The 23,636-nt window shown below is 39.3% G+C and overlaps 1 protein-coding gene across 12 annotated transcripts in view; it reads left to right on the top strand.

Annotated features, from left to right (window-relative positions):
* Positions 1-23,636, top strand: part of EPB41L2 (erythrocyte membrane protein band 4.1 like 2) — a 257,199-nt gene that overhangs the window by 223,847 nt on the left and 9,716 nt on the right. For 2 of the 12 annotated variants that reach the window (XM_075063957.1, XM_075063956.1), the window contains 2 exons: positions 20,731-21,294; positions 23,213-23,335. In XM_075063957.1, the coding sequence (XP_074920058.1) occupies positions 20,731-21,294; positions 23,213-23,335 (687 nt within the window). Of the gene's footprint in view, positions 1-77; positions 714-10,211; positions 10,272-10,390; positions 10,424-10,646; positions 10,710-13,924; positions 14,072-15,555; positions 15,661-18,941; positions 19,110-20,474; positions 20,529-20,730; positions 21,295-23,212; positions 23,336-23,636 lie in introns of all 12 variants that reach the window. The other 10 variants (XM_075063960.1, XM_075063948.1, XM_075063950.1 and 7 more) reach the window with 10 other exon arrangements.

The raw sequence follows: 23,636 nt of genomic DNA, 5'->3' as shown, positions 1-23,636 counted from the left end.
TTCTTTCTGCCAACAAACTTACTTTTTGTTGTGTTTTTGTATTCAACTGTGGCTGGACTTTCTTTTTTTTTCTTCAGTCCCTTCACATGTATCCACCATCACCACCCCTTCACTGTGTTTCATCCTGTCCCACAAACCTGCCAACTATCCCTGAGATGGACATGCTTTTGGACATTTCAGAGAGAGATCCCTTTCAGGAATATGTCCATAGCCCCTCAGACGGCTGGGAGTGCAGTCCCATGAGAGTAATACCAACTCACAGTGGAAATGAAGTGACATTGCCTAATATCTTGGAGCCTATGGGACCCCCAGTTAGTCACCATTCTTCTCCTGCAATAGAGGGAAAGCCCCATAAAACAGTTGACTACAAAGATACTGAGTTTAGTTTTTCATTAAGCTTTAGCAAACTCTTTGCTTCTAATTTCCTTTCACTGCTTGATGAGGATGGTTACATCAGTTTTCCTAGCCTCCCTGAGGTTTGCATCTCCTACCTCCCACCTGGTCTTCAACACTATGTTCCTAACACCTCTCCCTCATTCATTCTATCTTTTCTCCTTATCTTTTTGCTGCTTCTCTCTGCTTTTCAGTCTGTTCTTGTCTCACTCACATTTTCCCTTCCTCTCGCTCTGTCCCTCTGCTACCTGGAGCCTAAGGCGCCTTCATTGAGCGCCTGTTATGACAATGACCTGAATGACAAAGCAGAGGAAGAGGAGGTGTGTAACTTTGTCACTTAAATGCTGCCACCTGCATGTAGACTTTGCATCTGCGCACTGAGGAGGACTCAACCTTGCACACGTCCTAGTGTACAATATAAATGTCTTTGTAACTGTTCTTATTAATGGTATCTTGCCACTGATATACTGAGGTACTCTAAATATCTGTGTTTTTCTGCATGAATAACAGTGTGTTGCAACATACATAATTTTGATTATATCCCCTGGGTGTTGTATCTAAGGTAGAATTTTTTTTGTAATTGAAAAGATTTGAGCACATTATTTTATTAGACATATTTTAGAATAAGATTAAATCAGTAGAATTATTGAGCAACATTCCTCTGTTATACTAATTGTTAAATCAATCATAAACTATTGCCCTTCTCAGTCCACTAACTTTGGAATACAAACATGGAGCTGAATCTGAGGTTCTGTTTAAATCTGTGAAGTAAAAATCTCTTATTTTAGTTCAGCAAACTGTGAAAGCTGTAAACAGTGTTCCTTCTTAGTCATATTCCTGTGGATGCTCTACTTCAGGTGGTGAACATGTGCCTCTTGAACCCTTGATCATAGATTTCTAGCTAGCACTGTCCATTCAGCCCATGCATGTGCTCTGTGCCTTTTCATGGCAGACACCAGGCTATGTAGGGGTGCGTGGACGAATTGCTCTTAATTTCTCCTCTGCTGCTTTGGCCCGAGACAGAGCACTGTCCTCCTACAGCATTCTTGGCCTTTTCTCTTTCTTAAAGTTAGTTACTTTATAGTTGTAGGTTTCTGTTTAGCATTCAGTATAATTAGTTAATTTTAGCTGAGACTGTTTTTTCCCCTCCCTTTTGTCCCGGAATATGCGTCTTCTCCTTGCGGGGTATGCCTGTTTGTCATGCTTCAAACGTCACCACTCTTGCTAGGAGGATAAACTCCAAGTGCATCCGTTGCCTGGGGGAGTCCCACATCTCTCAGAAGTGTTCCTTCTGTTTGGCCCTTAAGTCCAGGGCTAGGAAGAGCAGGGAAATAAAGCTCAGACTGTTGACTGTGGAATGTTCCCTGCAACCGCTCTGTAAGCCAGGTCAGGAGATATGCCCCATATATCTGTCCCCAGATAGATCCAGTGCCCCATCAGATTCGGGGCATGCTTCGCCTAAGAAAGGGATATCTTTGGATACTGGGAAGACTCCCAAAAAGAGGAGTGCAGACTTTTTCTAACGAGCCAGCTTCAAAAAAGACCAGGTCCCTGTAAAGGTCCTCAGTGTCTGATATTACCGTTGAGGCCAAGGACTTGTCCTTGGTACCGCGAAGCCTGGACCTCTAAGGACAGGAGGCACAACTCTGTTAGGGAACTTTATCCTCCACCAGTAAGGATGGTAAGCTCAGGGTACCATCCAGCTCAGCACTGCCATCGGCACCAAGGCATTCTACTGAGCTGTTGGTGTTGTGCACCTTAATCCAGCTATTGGTACCAATGCAAACAGCTCAGCTGGGGGTGTTTATGCAAGTAGTAACCTCTGTACTGAGCAGGCATCAGTGCCTGACATCTACAGCATCTGAGTTCACCCATCATTGTTGGCACCATCACCTACAGCTATGCCATCCAGTACCACAGGAGTTCTGATACCTGAGGAACCTCTGTGTCGAACAAACCAGAATATCTGTTGTCTGGGACCACTTGTATCTCATTATTGAGACCTCAGTCTTTGTGTGGCCTTTCTGTGACACAGGACTCTCCTCATCTACATTGGATGTCCCCCATGGGAGGATGCAGAGGAGGACTCCTCCCAATGTAGGAGTTCTCTTATGTACCCCTTTGGGAAACTGCCCTTGAATAGAGAGGACTTTGTGTGACACCAAGAATGGTGGAACCAACCTTGTATGCCACTCCTGTTGCTTATGGACTCCTGGCCATACTGTGATGTGTGTCCTGCCTATCACAAGCAATTTAACAATCCACGAATACCTTCTCTCAGGGAGACCAGGGTTTTGCGTCCTCCTGTACCCATTCATGGCAAGAGGAGACATTTGAAGGCGAGGGCAAATGAGGAAGTTACCCCTGAGATTGCCATTTCACCATCATCGCCGAAAGAAGCAGTTATGCTTCCACCACCTTCCATGGCTGATAACTTCAGACAATTTCAGGACTTAATTAGAAGGGTAGTGGACACCTTCCAGATCCCTCTGGAGGAGATCAAAAATCCACAGCACAAGCTGCTAGATATGTTTGCAGTCAGCAACACCCTCCAGACCAGCACTACCTGTTAATGAGGCTCTCCTGGTTCCAGCTAAGACGGCATGGCAGACACTGACTACTATTCCACCAATGTGCAAAAGGGCAGATAAGAAATACTATGTGCCCCTTAAGGATTCAGACTTCTATTTTCCTACCCCCACCTAACTCATGTGGTTATGGCCAAATACAGCCTTACTAATTACAACAAGTTCATAGCATTTATTGAGTATCTGCCACACAACTGCAGGGAGGAATTCCAGTCCATAGTTGAGGAGAGTGAGCTATTGACCAGAACAGCTCTCCAAGAGTCCCTAGACTCTCAGACGTTGCTGCCAGATCCATCTCCATAGCAGTAGATATGCACAGGACATCATGACTTGAACTTTCAGGGTTTCTGATAGAGGTTCAGAACGCGGTAGAGAATCTCCCCTTTGATGTTCATAAGCTTTTCTCATATACTATGAATGACTTTCTGTTCCTTGGGCATTTACATACCTTATGAGCAAGAAACAGTATAATAGAGCACAGACTGCTCAGACATTGTTCCATGCTCAGTTCTTGGGGTACCACAGACTTGCAGAACTCCTCAGCAAGAGAGACCGATTTCAAGGAAGAGGGCCAACCAGCCACCCTTCATGACCACCCAAGCATCATCTAAAAAGTAGTTTTGATGAGTTGAGAGTTTAAATCCCCCCACTCCTCTGATTTTACAGTTCTGTACTTTAACCTTCTCTTTGGAAACTGTCTTGTCCATTTCCACCAGGCTTTGGAGTGAATCACCAGTGGCTCTTGGAGGTAATAGGCTATGTCATGCAGTTTCTGGCACTTCTTCCCTTCCACCTCCTTCCCTGTCCCTCTTCAGAGACCCCTCTCACAAGCTTCTACTAAGGCAAGAAGTGGAGACTTTCTTCCGACTAGGAGCAATGGAAGTGGTCCCGTCCACTTACAGGGGCAGGGAGTTCTACTCAAAATACTTCCTAGTACCAAAGGAGGATGGAGGTTGGAAGCCGATCTGAGCCAGTCGAGCAAGTTTGTGACACCTCAGAATTTCAGGATGGTGACTTTGGCAACTATAAATCCTTCACTAGAGGAAGGGGATTGGTTTTATCCCTTAGTTGACAAGATGCCTACTTACATATAACTATACACTCATCACACAGCAGAGATGACCCATGCCTGCCAATTGGAGGCGGGGGAAGCAGAGTGAAGGCAGCTGTCTTCAGCAGTGCTACTGAGCATGCTTAGTCCATGTGAGCATTCTCAGTACAAGGCAAGCAGCAAATCAGGAGGGGGTTTGTGACCCCCACATCCGCATCTCCCCCACCACCACCATGTGTCGCCTCTGTCACACAGGAAATACCTACAATTCACTGTAGTCCAAAATCATTTCCAGTATGGAATGCATCCCTTCAGCCTATCCTCAGCTCCAGTGGGATTTTCAAAGGTTCTAGTGGTAGTGTAGTGGTGGCTTACCCTTGGCAGGAAGCGATTCTTGTCCTCCCATACCTTGATGACTGGCTACTAAAAGGCCATTCTTTCAAGGCAGAGTTATCGTCCGCCCAGAAGGTGCTTGCTCTGTTCAAAGAGTTGAGCCTTCAGCTGAATATAAAGAAATCCACACTAGTATCGGTACAAAGGATGCAGATTATAGGGGCATTCTTGGACTCAGTGACAGCCAAAGCATACTACTCTTTAGACAGATTTCTGGCCATGTCAGGACTGTCAGGGACAATTCAGGGAAGCTCACAACCACAATAAGGAACTGTCTTCAACTCTTGAGCCATATGGCAAATTGCACCTGGTGACCAATCATGTAAGGCTATGCTTCCAGTGCTTCCAGAATTGGATAAGAGCTGTCTCTCTTCTTCAACCAGGTGCACCTTGGAAGGGAGAATAACAATCTCCTTGCACATAAAGAACTCGCCAAATTGGTGGAAGGAGCAACCTTGATTTCAGTAAGGCATTTGATACGGTTCCACATGGGGAATTATTAGTTAAATTGGAAAAAATGGGGATCAATATGAAAATTGAAAGGTGGATAAGGAACTGGTTAAAGGGGAGACTACAACGCGTCATATTGAAAGGTGAACTGTCAGGCTGGAAGGAGGTTACTAGTGGAGTTCCTCAGGGGTCAGTTTTGGGATCAATCTTATTTAACCTTTTTATTGCTGACCTTGGCACAAAAAGTGGGAATGTGCTAATAAAGTTTGTGGATGACACAAAGCTGGAGGTATTGCTAACCCGCAGAGAAGGACTGGGATACGTCATACAGGAAAATCTGGATGATCTTATAAACTCGAGTAATAGTTAATTAGGGGATGACATTTTAATAGTGAAATGTGCAAGGTCATGCATTTAGGGATTAATAACAAGAATTTTGTTTATAAATTGGGGACACATCAGTTGGAAAGTATACAGAGGAGGAAACGGAACCTGGAGTATTGGTTGATCATTAGGATGACTATGAGCCAATCGATGTGATAATGAAAAAAGCTAATGCGGTTGTTAGGATGCATCAGGTGAGCGTATTTCCAGTTAAAGATAAGGAGGTGTTAGTACCATTATACAAGGGCACTGGTGAGACCTCATCTGGAATACTGTATGCAGTTCTGGTTCTCCCATGTTTAAGAAGGTATGAATTCAAACTGGAACAGGTACAGAGAAGGGCTACTCGGATGATCCTGAGGAAATGGAACATCTCTCTTAGAAGGGAGACTCCAAAGAGCTTGGCTTGTTTTAGCCTAAGACAAAGAAGGCTGAGGGAGGATATGATTGCTCTTATAAAATGTATCGAGGGATAAATATAGGGAGGGAGAGGAATTATTTAAGCTTAGTACCAAATGTGGACACAGAACAAATGGATATAAACTGGACACTTAGGAAGTTTAGACTTGAAATTAGACGAAGGTTTCTAACCATTAGAGGAGTGAAGTTCTGGAACAGCCTTCCAAGAGGGAGTCATAGTGGGGCAAAAGACATATCTGGCTTCGGAGACTAAGCTTGATACGTTTATGGAGGGATGGTGCTGATGGGATAGCCTAACTTAGGCAATTAATTGGCAGATTGATTCTTTTTGATTATCAGCAGTAGTAATTGCCCAGTTGGTCTGTGATGGGATGTTAGGATGGGGTGGGATCTGAGTTAACGTACAGAGAATTCTTTCCTGGGTGTCTGGCTGGTGAGTCTTGTCAACTATGCTCAGGGTTAAACTGATTGCCATATTTGGGGTTCGAAAGGAATTTTTTCTCCAGGGCAGATGCAGAGCCCTGGAGGTTTTTCGCCTTCCCTCTGCAGCATGGGGGCACAGGTCACTTGCTGGAGGATTCTCTGCTGCCACTTGAGGTCTTCAAACCACGATTTGGGGACTTCAATAACTCAGACATAGGTTAGGGGTTTGTTACAGGAGTGGGTGGGTGAGATTCTGTGGCCTGCATTGTGCAGGAGGTCAGACTAGATGATCATAATGTCTGAGCCTATAACTCTTTGTCTGTGCAGGCATCCCTTTCTGTCGCCCAGTCCCATCAGTGACTCTAACAACCAGTTCATCTATGTTAGGATTCCTGTTGAGGAGCCAACCTCACATTTCAGGGTAGGTGGACAGTCCATGAAACCAGTCGCCATATCAACCTGTTGAAGCTCAGGGTGGTCAGGAACACTTGTCTCCATTTCCTGCCATCATCAGAGGCAAAAATGATCTGGGTCATGATGGACATGTCCAGCATGTTTTACATCAACAAGCAGAGAGGAGCAAGATCCAACTCCTTGTGTAGTGAAGCTATAAAACTCTGGAACTGGTGCATAACCAACCATATCCAGGTTTCAGCAGTCTACCTTCTGGGCATCTGGATCACCGCAGCAACAGGACTTCTCTCAGGACTACGAAAGGGAGCTGGTTGCTCAGGTTCTCCGCAGCATATTCCAGAGAAGGGGTCAAGGCAGGGGAGCTGGATTACCACTCCCTGGGGGACACCTTCCTTCTATCATGGAAGAAGAGTCTGTTGTATGCCTTTTCCCCAATGTCCCTAATTCTAAGGGTTCTAAACAAGATCAAGCAGGACAAGGCCAGGGTTATACTTGTAATACCTACTTGACCGAGACCTGCTTCAGCTCTGTCTCCAACCACCAGTCAAGCTCCCAATCATTCCTCATCTCCTGTCTCAGGGTGGGGGTTCCATGCTCCACCTCAATCTGGCAGTTCTGCACCTCAGAGTGTGGCTTATGCATGGTTCTCAGGAATAGATGTTTCCTACCTTACAAAGGTGCAGCAGATGTTCTTAAACAATAGAAAAAACATCAACCTATCTGCAGAAATGGAAGAGATTCCATCCAATGGTGTGGTCTTCAGTACCTCCAGTTGGAATCAGTTCCCCATTCTAGATTACCTGCCAGATCTGAAGACATCTTCAGTTCATATCCATCAGTTCAGTCAAGATACACCTAGATGCCATATTGGCCTTTTCCCACTGTTGAGGGATTCTCCATTTTTGCTACTTGGTATCATCCAGCTTAAGAGGCTGGGCAATCTCTTCCCACACACTAGTCATCCTGTATCCTGTCTTGGGACCTCAGCCTGGTTCTCAACCACCTCACGAGACCTCCATTTGAACCAATGGTGACCTGTTCTCTTTCTTTATCTGCACAGATGACTGCCTTAGTTGCCATCACATTGTCCTGTAGGGTCAGGGAGATTGTTGCCTTGATTGCAGATACCCCCTTTATCATGTGTTTTGGTGTTTTTTTAATAAGGTATCTTTTTACATTCGCATCCTAAGTTCCTCCCAAAAGTTACATCAGATTGTCTGTCATCTTAACCAATATATCCATCTGCCAGTGTTTTTTTCCCAAGATCTCATAGTTCTCAACAGGAATCCTATTTCCATACCCTGGAATTAAAAGGGCCTCAGCCTTCTACCTAGGGATGACTAAGCAGTTTGAGATCACCTAGACTCTTCATATCCTTCGGTCTAAGGGGGCTCCTATTTCTGCTTACAGGCTTTCAAAATGGATATTGGGTTGTATCTCCAGCTGTTATGAATCTTCAGGTTCTCAGCCCCTCCTCCTGCATGGGGTGAGAGTGCATTCAACCAGATTGCAGGCAACATCTACTGCATTTTTGAAGAATATCCCAGTATATGAGACTTGTAGAGCCACTACATGAACTTCAATCCATAGGTTTTTCAAAACATTATGCCCTTCTCCATGCCATCAGATCCAATATGACACATAAAAACAGCCGTACTGGGTCAGATCAAAAGTCCATCTAGCCCAGTATCCTGTTTTCCAACAGTGGTCAATGTCAGGTGCCCCAGAGGAAACAAACAGAGGAGGTAATCATCAAGTGATCTAACTGCTGTCGCCTGTTCCCAGCTTCTGGAAAACAGAGGTTAGGGGCACCATTCCCACCCATCCTGGCTAATAGTCATTGATGGACCTATCCTCCATGAACTTATCCAGTTCTTTTTTGAACGCTGTTATAGTCTTGGCCTTCACAACATCCTCTGGAAAGGAGGTTCACGACATCCTCTGGTAAGGAGGATGCAGTATTGTTTTTCATTTCTGAGCCATGTTCCAAAACCGCCCTCCTAAGGATACTGTTCAGAAGTCATCTGAAGTGGAGCACTCATAGGGACACTAATCGAAGAAGAAGAAAATGTTACTCATCCTGTGCAGGAACTGTAGTTCTTACAGTGCTAAGATGTCCTATGGGTGCTCCATTACTCACCCTCCTTCCCCTCTGCTTTGGTTGTTCCCTAGGAGATGAGTAAGTAGAGGACGAGCTGAGGGCATTTTGCCTCCACATCTCTATATAGCCTCAGTGTCTGCCATGAGAGGGCATAGGGTGCACACACACAAGCTAAACGGATACTGCTAGCTAAAAATCATCAATCAAGGGCTTAAGGCACATGAGCACCTGAAGTGGAGCACCCATATGGGGACACATCTCAAAGAACTACAGTTACTGCACGGAGTGAGTAACATTTCCTTTTTTTGTAATTCATGCCTTCAAAGCGGGCACTAGAATTATCACTGTTTCTGCTTTACATTAGTGTGTGCAAAGTTGAGTGTCTGTCCAAAGTTCTCCCTGGCTTTTAGTGTTTTTATTCATATTTAGCAATAGTTAAGGTGAAGACTAGATTCTTTTATTCAGCTGGATTGCCAGTTAAGTAGCTGACTTTTTAATCATCAACAAGTGAACAGTTAATAAATATTAAAGTATGTAGTTTTAAAGATGCTGTGCAAAAGCATCACATTAAGTGTGTGCATTCTGAACATCTGATCTGGCTGATAATATAGTGCCTGCTCTCTGTATGGCTGCTGCATGTGATAGCAAATACACCATCCACTGTAAAAGGGGGGAGTTTACTATGAACTTCAAAGGCAACATGAAGCAAAATACTATAGCCTTAGAACTGAGAGCTTGAAATGAGTGAGCCCAGTATTTATTTCAAATTTTGTAGTAATTCAGAAATAACTGTCTGAGACAGTATTTTATTTATATAATATAATCAGAGTACTCTCTCTTAGGTATGTGATGTGACATCTGTAAAAGACATACATATAGTAAAGGAAGTCTAAAATGGTGTAAATAAACACCACTAAAATTTTTCCCCGTCCATAATATAGTTCAACATACCTTTTGATGTGAATTTGATGTGAAATTGCAACAAATGCACTAACTTCAAGTAAGCGAGAGGTGAAGGAAAATGTGATAAACTAAGAAAAAAATGACATACGATGTGATGTATTCCCTCACACAAAGTTTGGAATTAAGCAATATATGTAATAAAAGTAAATCACTTATCAGTACTTGCGATCTTGCACAGTGATCCTTTGAAAACCTGGCAATTGATGTTTGTGCCTCAGGGTATTTTCAAAAAATAATTTCTCTCCTTAAAGTTGCATTCAGAATACTTGTGAGCAGGATGTAATTTTTTTTTAAGTTATCTCATATTTTGCTTTAAAAAAAAAAAGCAAAAATCTACATGCATCCCACACAGTATCAGGCATTTACAGTAATCATTTGCCATTTTACCAAAACCAATTCATAGTATAAACTCCACTTTAAATGCTTTTATAAAGTGTCTCCGTGGTTGAATTTGACATCAAGCTTTGGGGCAATATGGCTTTTCTCCTTCTCCTCTGTCTTAATTTTCCACCCGTCAATGGGGAACGCATGAAAAATGCAGAAACAGAGAGATGTGGTGGGGAGAGAGAAACTTCCATTTTCCATTTCATGTATGCCAAATATTACTTCAGCCATTTCTACAACACCGTAGGTGGAGGAAAACCAAAGTGGCTTAATAATTTCAGCAGCGTCTGTGGCCGAAACAATAAAGGTATATAAACATAGCACATGATTTGCAGCTTTTACAAACAAAGGAAGCCTCTCTGTTGTTCCCATAGATCACACTAACAACAGCTTTCTTTTGATGATTTGCCATGTGCCTTCATGTAGGTGGAAACCGGAGAGGAGGAAACGCACCAGCAGGTCGATGATATTTTTCAGTTAAATCTGGTTATTGTTGCCTGCCATTGTTAGTGATTTGAAGCTTCTGTAGGTTTTGTCTGAATAGTAGCTTTTGTTCTTACCATTTATCCTCCTGTTTATTTTTTAAACTCTGCTATCAATCTGAGGGTCCTTTTTGGTTACTTGCTGATACATTTTATGTTCATTTTGCTTTCTTGTGTGTGTGTGTGGTTTAATTTCACAGAACAATTCCTTGAGAGTAAACGGGGAAAATATTTATGTCAGACATAGCAATTTAATGTTGGAGGTTTGTATAACATAAGGAACACTTTCTGTTCTCATGGGCTGCCAGGCTGCATGGGATGGGAGGTCACCTGCAGGCTGTTATGGACACAGTGCATGAAATGCATGGGGAAATGCAACTTGGAGATGCATGCTGTAAATTCTAGTTTTTCCATAAAGGAACAGCTTATAAGTGTGAATCTGCTAGAAGTTTTCGAAGTGGCAGTTGGGAATAATAGCCCTGTTCCGGTAATAAATCAAATTCATTGGTCCATTTATTACCCTAAAATGGGATTTTTTTACTTGCCACACAAACCTACTACTTAATGGGTACCCCATGTAGGCTGTAGTCTAAGGCTCTCACTTAATATTTTTTCATTTTCTTTTCTGACACATGTATACTTGAAATGTGAGCTGGTATGCTCTGGAGGAATAAGCATAGATTCCAAGGCCAGGTGGGACCATTGTGATGAACTAGTCTGACTTCCTGTATAAGACCTGCCATGGAACCTCTCCAACAAAATTCCTAGCTCATATCTTTTAGAAAAATATTTGATCTTGATTTAAAAATTGTCAGTGATAGAGAATCCACCACAACCCAGGGTAAAATGTTCCAATGCTTAACTACCCTTGCTGTTACAGATTTACTCACAATGATGGAAGTCCCATAATTTTGAATTTCTAATCCTGGCTCTGCCAGTGATGTGCTCTGTAGCTTAGTGTTCCTATTTTAGTATTCCCATTTTTGAAATGTGAATAATTCTTATTTTCTAAAGAATTAATTCTTAGTGAGGATTAATGTTTGTAAATGGCTTTGAATTTGGAGCACTATTTAAATACTGTTATTTATTATTGGAGTAGACACATTTTGTTTTAATAAATTTAGTTTTGTACAGTTCATTCATGCTGGAATATTACGGAAATACCTCTTGTTGCAGTCAGTATAGTTTGTATAGTAATGAATAACTGAAAGAAAACTAACAAAACTTGCACAAAATATATAGAAAAATCCTATCCTACGTCTGTTTAGCCTTCCCCATCCAAATGGGGCTATCGGGAATTCCCTCTGTCACGAAAGAGCTCATCTCTTATTTAATGACAGTAGTATTTATACAGTAATATGAAGATTTGTAGATTACAGTAACTTGACTAATCTGTTGTTGCTTTTGGCAGCTTTTGATAACTGTTCAAAATTTATTTTTGCATAATTTACTAAAACAACGAAAGCATGTTTTGCATAACCTTGCTTTGAACAAGTCCAAGAAATGTGCCTGGTTTCTCAAGCCACAATAACTGTTTACAACAACCCATAAAAATTTGTCATTGGCTTAGTTTGTTTAATATCACTGCAGTTCTGTGGAATTGCTATGGTATAACCTGTGTTTTTTATATTCCACCATAATTAAGAAAACTTTTTTGTTTAAACCAAACAGCTTTTTAAAAAAATCTCGAAATAGACGCATCCAGGATCCAAGCCTACATTTTTAGTATCAAATTTATTTTTTACAGGTTTACTTCAGAATTGACAATGAAACAAAGTAGAAGCTGATTATCACTTTCTGATTTTCATGCACTAGTACAGTTCTTTGTTATTTGTGTTGTAAACACTGCAGGGGAACAACGAGGAGTCCAGTGGCACCTTAAAGACTAACAGATTTATTTGAGCATAAGCTTTCATGGGTAAAAAACCCACTTCTTCAGATGCATGGAGTGAAAATTACAGAAGAAGTGGTAACTCCCTTCTCTTTATGTGCCAGTATATATTTATGCCTGTCTCTGTAATTTTCACTCCATGCATCTGAAGAAGTGGAGTTTTTTACCCATGAAAGCTTAAGCCCAAATAAATCTGTTAGTCTTTAAGGTGCCACCAGACTCCTTGTTGTTTTTGTGGATACAGACTAACACAGGTACCTCTCTGATATTGCAGAGGAACACTTTCAAATCCTAGCCAAAATGTTTTAGTAAAAATTCAGACACATGTTTTGTATGTAGCTACATAACACCTTTTTGTTATGAAAACTAAATCTTGGGCCTAAATTATTAAATATCAAAAGTCCAAATACTTTTCTTAGTTACTGTAGGTACTTTGATTTCATAGTGCACTTATTGTTGAGTCTCAATTCTAAACTTAATTGCCGGCTGTTGAACTTGTAAAGTCAACTGTACTCCGATGGCTGCGTTTGCATACACGGAGTAGCTTTTTTTCGCAAGATGAGGAATGGTATGAAGTGAAAGATTATGTTTGCTGTATGTAATTTGTTCCTCCTGCATAAAGCCCAAGTGTTTAGGTTATATACAAGTGAAGTTTCAGAGATGTTGGGGAGCTGAACTCTACTTCCCAAACCAGCGCTAATGAGGAAGTTGCTGCATAGTCCCAATCCCCAGGCCTGTTCCTCCATCGTGTAGCTGGAAGAGCAGTTTATAGCCGTTTGATCCAAGTTGCACAATGTTAGGGTCAATGGATCCTTTTAAAAATGGAATCTGTTTGTCACCTCCTGTGCTAGTCTGCATGGGCTAGCTCAGAGGCCCTTTTTGATATGTAAATGTGCCCAGGCTATCTCTTCGTGGTTATTCCATCTGACATCACTTCAACACACAACAGGTTAATAGCAATCTGAAACCCTGATCCTGCACATAATGATGGTCCTACTGAACTTTATAAGCCATGAGTAGCCCCTTGACTTTAATGGGACTACTCGTGTGTAAAGGTGAACCATATGCGTATCTGGTTGCATGATTTGGACTTAATACTGTATCCGTATTTGTAAGTACTTTATTTTTGGCTTAAAGTTTCTTATTAAGAAACATTCTTACATGTTTATGACAGTTCTTGTGTTGAGCTCTATTTACTTCCATTAGCATTACTGAGGGCTACCTATGTTGATTTTGGTATTCTTGCTTCAGTTTCTTTAACTTTCAAGCAAAAGCCAGCAACCTTTCAAAATAATTATTTCAAAAATTTGGTGTCTTCATATTGAGATAAAAATAGTCCTTTGTTTACTGATCATGAAAAGTGTTTTTTTTCCTGTACATACAGTTGTGACAGGAATAATATAGTGTGGCCTTGTTCCTAAGAGGTAATACAAATCTAAGTCTTTATGGTCTTAATCTTTTTTTAAAAATGTACCACAGTAGAATGGCTCTTGAGACAAGGCACTTTTCTTGCTTTGACTTTTTTGAGGAAAGTTTGCTTTTGCTGTTGTGTTTTGTCCTACTGTTTTTTACATTGCACATTGCTAGGACCTGGATAAGACCCAGGACGACTTACTGAAACATCAGGCTAGCATTAGTGAACTCAAGCGCAATTTCATGGAATCCACACCTGAGCCACGCCCCAATGAATGGGAAAAGCGGCGTATTACACCTCTGTCTCTACAGACACAAGGGGTATGTCATTGCAGACACTTGTCAGCATGCATTTCCGTACAACTGTTTAGAAAATATAGTAAATGTAAATTGCCCTCCTATATTAACATTTTCTTTTTGACTGTAACATTTTTCTTTATACTAAAAAGCCATTAACATTTTGTTACTTTTGGTCCAGACTTTAAATAACTTGTTTGAGTTTCAGTATGAGAGAGTACCTCAGAACAAAGCAGTTGAAACAAGGATTGGGCTTTATTCTGGTTTAGGACTGCTGTTCTTACAAATTGGTTTTACAGCGGCTGTAAAATTGTGAGAGAGAAGTTTCCATCCTTAACTCTGCTTAGGCAGTTACATGTAAACAGCTCTCAAGCTCACGTTTAAGCTTGGTTCAGTAAGAACATACATGATAAAATATTGGATAATATCAAGCGTTTTTCAGGCATTAGTATGCCATAGTTCTTAAGCTGTATTCACTTTTTAAGACCACTCAGGTTTATGGCTAACTTTTTTTATAAAACTATAAAAAAGATTGAGAGAGTTTTCATGTCTCTTGATAGCACCTTGAACTAGCAATTTAGAAAGCATTGTTTCCAAAAACTACTACATGGTTTTGGTCAGAGAACTAGACACACAAGTTGCTGTCATGGTTCAAAAATGCTTAGTGATTTTACAACACTTTAAATCTGCTTCTGGTTTTTTAAAGACTAAATAGCTGCTCACAAGTATGTTCTGCTTTAGCATCTATCAATCTGTCTCTGAACCTGACCTCATTTTCCTTCTGATAAGTGAGTGTGCTATCCTGATTATTGCTCCAGGAAGTTTAATGGTTCTTGAGACTACAAGATATGGGGAACTTTTTAAAATTCCCGCAGGTTAAATTTGCTAAACACTGTAAAATGATTTTTTTTCCATATTAAGGCCCCAACTCAGCAAGGTACTAAGCATTTTGAACTTTAAGCACATAAGAAGTCCTGGTAAAATCAATGGACTACTCATGTGCTTAAATATCTTGCTGAATTGGGTTCTTGGTTACTCACTTGAAAACAATCTCCAGCAGATCATTAGCAGACTGCTTAACCTCATTTTTTAGTTGTTGGCCTAAATGGTCACTACCAAGATATGATTACTCAGACTTTGCAACCATCACAATATACTTGTAAACAAAAATTATAGCTTCCTTTATGATATTCCAGAAATGTGAATGGATTTATTGTCAATATTTTGCTGATAAATATACTTGCTCCAATATAAAAGGGACTACATATAATATATCAAAAGTGGCTTATTTTATTTTGTGTTTTGTTTGTGTGTACATGTTTTTGTGTCAAATTAATTGAGGAGGAGGTAAATCCAGGTATTACATGTCCCTCTAGCTGCATATTCCTGCTGCCTGGTATGCTTGTGCTGCTTTCAAGACCATTTGTTTTCATGTTTTGTATGTTGATGTATGTCTGCCTCATTATTTGTTGATTTATGTTGATTTTATAAAACCAAAAACTTAATAGAAAAAAGGAGACCACATTTTCCAAAGGAAAAAACTGCCTATGGAGGAGAAGCAATGGACTGCAGTGACATGGATTACTGAGGCAAAAACAGAAGAAACTAACCAGGTGGCTACCTTCAAACCTCTGGAGTTCTTTTTGAAAGTTAACCAGATCACTTTTTAAAAAAAAAATAGTTTTTTTTATTGGTTTAAACATAACTTTGAAATGATGTTTAAGATCTCCATATAGATCAGTGTTGGATAACAAAGGTGTTGATCTCTGCTATCAAACTGGCTTTGAAGTTCTGAATAATTCATATTGTTTTAAAAGGCAACAAAAAAATTCAGTGTATTATATTCTATCACTGAAAACATTGTGGTATCTTTATTTGTTTTGGGTAACAGAGAAACATGTATTTCCATGCCAAAATGCACTTTCTGTAATTGTTCAATACTCTACAGGGAATAAATCACAGTTCTGTGACTACTGCAGCTGTTCTGCAAATCAATAACGCAATCAGATCTACTCCACTAGATTTAAATGTGTGTTCACCTCTCTGCCTCTTTGCCCATATGTAAAATGAGAAAAATGATTCTTTCTTTAAGTGCCTTGAGATCTAGTGATGAAAAATGCTGTACAAGAGCCAAGTATTTATTATTATTAAGAAGTGGCAATTGCCATGCTACTACTAATCAGATCACCTTTGACTTGTTTTCATCTAGACACTTGGAATTAGATTGAAAACAAAGAACAAATGCTGTGTTTCAGTAACACACAATGTATAAAATATTTTGCTGTGTTGCCAATTGTGTCAAGCAGGGAGTGGGGATAGGAAACGTTCCAGCCTTCTAATAATAATGGCACCTGCTTTGAGCCCTAAAATAAGCAAATAGTACTGCCTTTTTTATGGCAGAATAAAATACTAGTTTCTACCACACCATGCCCCCTTCCATTTTATCATCCCTGTTGTATTAGATTGGCCAGTAGATTGCTAAATCTTGTTCCAGGTATGATATGCTTCCATAGCAATTTTGCAAAATGGTATTAAGCATGTGTGTGTATATACCTTTAAGACCAAGTAGAGCACTGCCATTTTCCTTACTGGGACCTGCTTCCTCTCCCCCTCCCCCCCCCCCCCACTGCTCCATTGAAAGTACATGCTAATTAACTGTATTCTATGTGTGAGAGATTTTACATTTGGTTAACACTGTGTGTACCACCATCCTTTTGATTGCACAGCATCTGTGACTTAATATTTATGAAGGAAAACTATGGCTATAACCCTATTATATCTTGAATGTCCAATGCCATCACAATCACTCTCCATTTTTAACCCCCCAAAAATAAAATTCATATTGGTTTATGTTTTGTACACTTAATCCAAAGAATTGTTTGATGCTAACACAGAGTATCTACAGTGGATAAATATTGTACAGTTTTTATATTTTGATGAAGTTTTCCAATTTTAGGTATACATTGATAATAGCAAGAGTCTGCCAACCTTCTGACCTGCCAACTGGTCACAGTAGAGAAAACATCAGTTCTAACACTAATGCCAATCTACTTGCTTTCAAAGTGTGTCTACACAGCCAAAGCTGGGCATGGGCTAGCCTACTCAACTTGCTTGAATATAGCTAGCACAAGTAATAACAGTGTACACAGCATGGGTCTGCATGCAGTTGGTACAAGCCTAGCACAGACCCTGGGCACATATTTGGCTCTCTAGCTTGCATTGAAGCATGTGCTGCACTGTTTTCACTATTATTGCTAGCTGGATTTAAGGTTGCTCGGGTAGGTTAGCCTGTATACAACTTTACTGTGTAGACAGGCACATACAACCACAAAGGTTAGAAGAGCTAAAAAATTGGTGGTAGTAAACTGCAAACAAATGGTGTGCATATTGTGTACACATACAAAACTACAGCCAGAGTATGTTTGTCAACTCTCATTCGCTGAAATAACAGCATGCCATAGGAATACAATTTAGGGATTAACCGGAGGGCCAGGACACAAGCTGAAGTCAAAAGTTCTTAAGGTCTCTGGTTGTGTATATGAACTTTTGTCTAAAGTAGCCACAAAAAAAGAAAAAAAATAATTGTCCCCTATGAATGTCAAACACAATATTAGGGTAAAATGAATAAACTCCCATCCAAATTTGCCTTGACTACCTTGAAAATATGCTGTAATTTTACTATAGGAGTCTTTCTTCCTTTTTTCTCCTTTCTTCCTCTTGCCTTATATGTGGTATGTGCAGCAACACAGTCTACTATATAAGTGTTCAGAGTCTATAATGTCTGCAGTTGTTAATAAAATATTTGCTTAAAATACAGCTTTGTCCTAAAGTGTACTTTGGGTTGATCTTGCAGCATACAAGGTCCTAAACTAGAAAGAAATTTGCTGTAGTCAATAAATACCAAATTTATTTAGCTGATAAGTTACACCAGTATCAAAATATTATTGTACTGTTTTTATGTTCTCAAGTTTATACAGCATAAACTCACATTTTAAGAATAAGATTTAGCTTTTAACAGGCTATAACATCATGGGGTATTTTTTTGGGAGAGGGAACTGAAACAAATGAGAGATTCAGCTTTAAAAGATGGCTGCTATACATACATTGTAATATTTTTCAAATACATAATAAAAATAGTGAACTATATCTAAATACAGATTTGTAGCATTACATGGCAAGAACTATAAGCATTCTATAAATATCCTTAGTACTTTAAAAGAAGTATTTGGATAAATATTGTTTGCCCAATAGATGGGAGCAGCTCTAAAATTTTTAATGCTGAATTCTTGGATAAATACACATTTGATTCCTGATTAAAGTATATGTTTTTTTAAAACAGCCTTTTGAAGTTAAAGTGAACAAAATCTTTTTAAATAACCATCAAAAGTACAAATCTGCAGTTATGCCAAGCCCTGTTTTCAGGGCTAATGCCCAAAAGGGAAACAGTGAAGGTTTTAAGAATGAATTTAAAAATATTCCTAATATTGAATCTGAAATTCAGTCTAAAAGAAAACTGTAGTCCTGACAGTTGTGATGGGAAGGTTTTGTTAGTCCTTCATTTTATGTTCTTTGTATGTATAAAATATTTACAATCTGAAATAATGTATAAGACAGTAACTGAAATGGGGATATATCATATTCTAGCATGGCTAAATATTGTCATTTCTTTGGTACACAGCAAGTTTTTGTCATTAAAGCCTGTCATATTGCAATATTTTTCCTTTTAAGGGACACATTTTAGTTTTTCCTTTGATTTTGTAGAATTATTTCAGAATCAAATCCTTCTGTGTGTGCTATTTGTTTTTTCTTGCCTAACCTCTCCTTTCTTCTGTAGATCGTTGCTGTTGTCTCCCACTATTTTAATTCTTTGCTTTCCATTTTATAACTTGTCTAGAGCCTAGAAGAGGAAATAACGTCAATTTTATTTAGTAAAGAGGGCTTTTCCACTAGCATGAAATCTACCTTCACTTCATCCACCGCACGGACAGCAGAGGGCACTGTTGTGAAAGATAATGTACCTTCTGAAATGCTTTCTGCCTCACCCTTCTTACAACTGCCTGAGGTGCTTTTTTGCTTTATTTCCCCACTGTAATGTCAACATACACAGAAATGAGTATTCACTAACATGTCAGATAAAATTTGATGCATACATTTATCATCTAGTAATTAAACAGGATGCCTTATATGACGCCATGTGTCCCTAAGAAAATATGTATATTATATTATTTTATATAAATGACATTAAATATAGAGGAGAAATAGATTAAGCGCAAATACAAACTAGGTTAAGTTTTTAGTGTTAAAATTTCGACATAGGCCCACAAAACCAAAAATTTACACAAATAACTTTTTATTCAATCCCATTGTATCAAAGCAGTCCAACAAATCTTAGCTTCTCTTAGGGTGAGGGGGTATCACTTGGTGAACTAGAGCTTAATCCTCTATTCTTTGCATTCGCAAAATATCACTTGACTCCCATTTTTGATTCCCCAGGAGAGCTGGATCAGGGCCTGTACATACTGCAGTTGGTAAACAAAAGAGGATTAAGTCACAGATGGTGTGCTGATTTTAATGATATTTTTGCTTTTGTGCGTTTGATCCTGAACATTGCTTTAGTATATTTTTTTTGTTTAATTTTCATGGCTATTTAAATCTGATAATTCTTTTCACATAATATGACAATACATGCATACCCATTACACACTTTTTTGTTATGGCACAAATGCTAATAGTATTTCTTTAATCTCACATAAGATTTGAATAGGGTCGTCTTGGTAATCTTGAAACGTCCCTTTGACAGTCTCACATCAGAGAATTCTAAAAGTTCTCATTTTGATATTCTGTTGCAATTTATAAGATTGTTGAAAGGATCTGCCAAATTCCTTAAATCAACAGACAAATAAAGTCCAGTCACCAAAACATTTATAAATACAAGGCGGTGTGTGTGTGAGAGAGAGAGAGAGAGAATAAACTGATATTGGAATAGTGTGTGAAGACATTTTTTCGTTCTCTAAGTTTTGTTTGATGACTGATTTAACTATTTTTGCAGTAAATAATTGATTGCACCAGTAGGAAGCAGCCTTGGCTGATGTTTATGCTTCTGTTCCAAATCTTTTTGGTAAAGATCTTACATGATTCCAATGGTATCCAAAACCTTAAAAAGGTATTTTACAAACTAGATTAAAGAATTGCTTGTCGAAAACAAACAACTGTAAATTCTGTATGGGTCTTGATTCAAACAGTTATACCCACAGAGTTTTCAGAATGCATACATTTTAAAACTCTTTTAATGCAAACAGTACTATCATCAATAAGAGTTAATGAAAGAGTGTCTGCATGTTTTGTCTACGAGATGTTAAATGTTTGTGTCATCTATTGTTTAAAACACGTATTGATTTGTGTCCTCTGGTTACTTTTTGTTTCACAGAAACTTCCTTCCAGAGCAGAAGGGCCTTGCACTGGAGCCAGCGATGCTGATAAGGTTCTACTGATTTTTCCATAGTTAACTCGGGTCTGACATTTCTGATCCACCTTCATTCTTTCTTTCGTTTTTTCAGTTAACCATCACAGTCACCTTTGTTCTCTACATGACATGAACCAGCCATCAGTTCATTTTGTTTTCATCATTTTGATTTATTCATACACTGTACTTTTGTTTTTATTCATCCGTGTTTTTTGCGCAGAGTTCACATGAGACTCTGAACGTAGTGGAGGAGAAGAAGCAGGCAGAGGTGGGGATAGAAGAGACTGTAGTCATAGACGAAATCAACAGAGGGAAAATGCAAGCTGTCACTGATGCTGGGGAGACCTATAAAGTGGAACATGCGTCAAAAAAGGACTCTTCTTCATTGTCATCAGACAGCAGCAACAACAGCAGCAGCAGTAGTGAGAGTGAGGATGAAGTGGTGGGAGAGTATCAGCCCCATCACAGGGCAGCTGAGGACATCATAAGAGAAGAACAAGAAGAAAATGAAGATGCCAAAAGAAAGGAGGAGTGTGCAACAAAAGTAATACAGAGTGTGGAAACTGTACAAGAAGGCAGTATAGTAACAGTTGAGCACACGCAAGTTACAGTGAAGGCTTTGGCCCAGGAAAATGCAGTTGCCGTAAAAACTGCAGAGAAGAATGTAATGGAAGAGGGAAAGCAAGACCTGAAAGCAGAAGATGAGGAAGAACAGCTCAGAATAAACGGAGACGTGTCTCATGTTGACATTGATGTTGTGCCACAAATAATCTGTTGTTCTGAGGTAAATGGTAGCACAGCTTGAGAACTAGATTATATCGAGATGTTATATTCCTTGGGGTGGAAATATACCTGCCTTTCTTCTTCTCCTGTTCTCCCAGCTCTTCAGGTGTTCACCGAGATTCAAATCTTATGGAAGGGGGATACCAGTGATGAGCAGTGAAACTCTACCTACTTCAGTTATGGTTTCTGGCTTTTTGCTGGAATGAATAGGAATTGCCCAGTAAAGCAAACCTTCCTACGACTGTACCATCTCTTTTTTTCCTTTATTACATAATTTTTACTTTTATTTGAATGTCTGTAATGTTTTCAAGTCTTGTCTTGTCTGTTTTGTTGTCTGTTTTTGACACACCCATGACTTGTAGATGTTGTTAGAAAGTTATTTAAATTATATATGCTAAAAACAATTTTTCTCAGCTTTTTTTCAGTTTTTTCTTACTATCCACAGATTTTTCTTTCTCTAGATCTTTTTGTTTTGAAAGCAGTGTCTGGAATCTATATTGATACAAATTGCTGGGAGTGGTAAGAGCACCTACAGTTAAGGCAGGTTAGGCAGTTAAGGGATGACACACCTATTGTTGCTTTATGGCAACCTCCTCTAGTACCAGTAGACTTGTGGAAGCATGGATTGGCTCCAGAAGGAATCATGGCCATAGGTTTTAACATAGAAACAGGTTTAATGGGGTTAATGATTAGATGGACCTTTTGAGGGAGGAAGAGTAAAGTGGAATGTAGACGACCATGTACAGATGGTAAACTCTGAAGCTTTGGCCACTGGAGAATTCTTTGTGGTGTCACCCTTCGGTCATTTAATGTTTTTCCTCATTGTACTCGGCTCCAGTTGAAGACCAGTTTAGAAATTGTCCTAAAGACATCCCATACTTCTCTTCTTGAGACCACCTTATTTCCCTCTTTCATGTGAATAGTCACAATTGTTCCTGTGGTTGAGAATGTGAGTAAACTAGCTTCTCCAAGGTTATATTGGGCTCCACACATGCTTTCTAAGACTATAATCAAAAGAGGCCAAATCTTTAGGGGTATTAAGGCACTTAAAGATGCATATAGATGCTTAGTGGGATTTTCAGAAGCACCTTGCTGCCTAACTCCCATTAATTTCAATTAGAATTGGTATCTAGGTTCTTTTGAAAATCTGACTAGGTATTTAATCTGGTCCATCATGTCTAAGACCATTACAGTTTCTACTGACTTGCAGAGTTCTAGTTTGTCATTGCTTTTTGGTTCCCAATCAGAGAATGCTACTGAAAAAATATCTACTATAACAAGGGCCAAAATGGCTTTTTAAAGTTTGCTTTCAGAGGAAAATAGTTGGTACCTAAACCTGATTCTAGACATGTAGTTTAGCTATATGTTTAAAATCCATAGACAGTAGGTTTGTCTACTCCAGAAGTTGCTTACATTAAAAAATAAGATTAAACTTTAGAAATGCTTTGAAAATATTGCAAGTTTTTATCCACTGTTAGGGATATGTGTCAAATATTGTAGTGACTTCATTCTCCATTTTTAATGCAAGGCTTATTTTATGTGACACCGGCAACATTTGTCTGATGGAAGAAACTGTAGCTGAACTCAGATTCTCCCACTGATAGGCCTTCACACATTTTTAGATAGACATCTGAAGAAGTATTGAAGTGATGATGATCTGGTTTCAGTGTCTGCTACTGGCTAAGACATGAAACTCAGATCTCCTGTGATTCTTGTAGAGGGCGTATTGATGGGCTGGTGTGCTATTTGTTTTTTTATTTTTCTCATAGTGGTTTTTGTGTGTGTATGTGGGAGACATTCTTAATATATATTCTATCACTACTCTATTTTGTGTTTTTGTTCTATTTCATCTTAGCCCACTATGCAAATCTTTGGTTTATGTCCCTTGGATTGATTTTACCCTATCTCTTCCACCGCAGCCTCCGGTAGTAAAGACTGAGATGGTGACCATTTCAGATGCCACACAGAGAACAGAAATCTCCACCAAGGAAGTCCCAATTGTTCAAACAGAGACTAAAACTATTACATATGAATCTCCACAGGTACAGGAGCCATGTGATTTGGAATATCATTTATAATACTGTTTATAGGTTGGCCTTTATGATCAACTCCAAATTTAAGAGAGATGATAACATGTTAATGTTTTTTTACAAATCAACACTTCCCTATAGTGGCACTGATTATTTTGTTAGCGTGGAACAATTTAAAAATGACTCTAAGTAAACAGAAGAGCAAGTATCATTCTAACGTTAAAGGTTTGGGTTTTTAAAAAATCAAATAGAATAGGATCTGGTTGTCTGAAAATGTATGGGTTCAGAGATCTGACCCAACTCGCCTCTGAGC

The sequence above is a fragment of the Chelonoidis abingdonii genome, chromosome 3, assembly GCF_003597395.2.
Source record: "Chelonoidis abingdonii isolate Lonesome George chromosome 3, CheloAbing_2.0, whole genome shotgun sequence".
NCBI classification, from domain to species: domain Eukaryota; kingdom Metazoa; phylum Chordata; order Testudines; family Testudinidae; genus Chelonoidis; species Chelonoidis abingdonii.
This window is presented reverse-complemented; position numbering and strand designations above follow the sequence as displayed.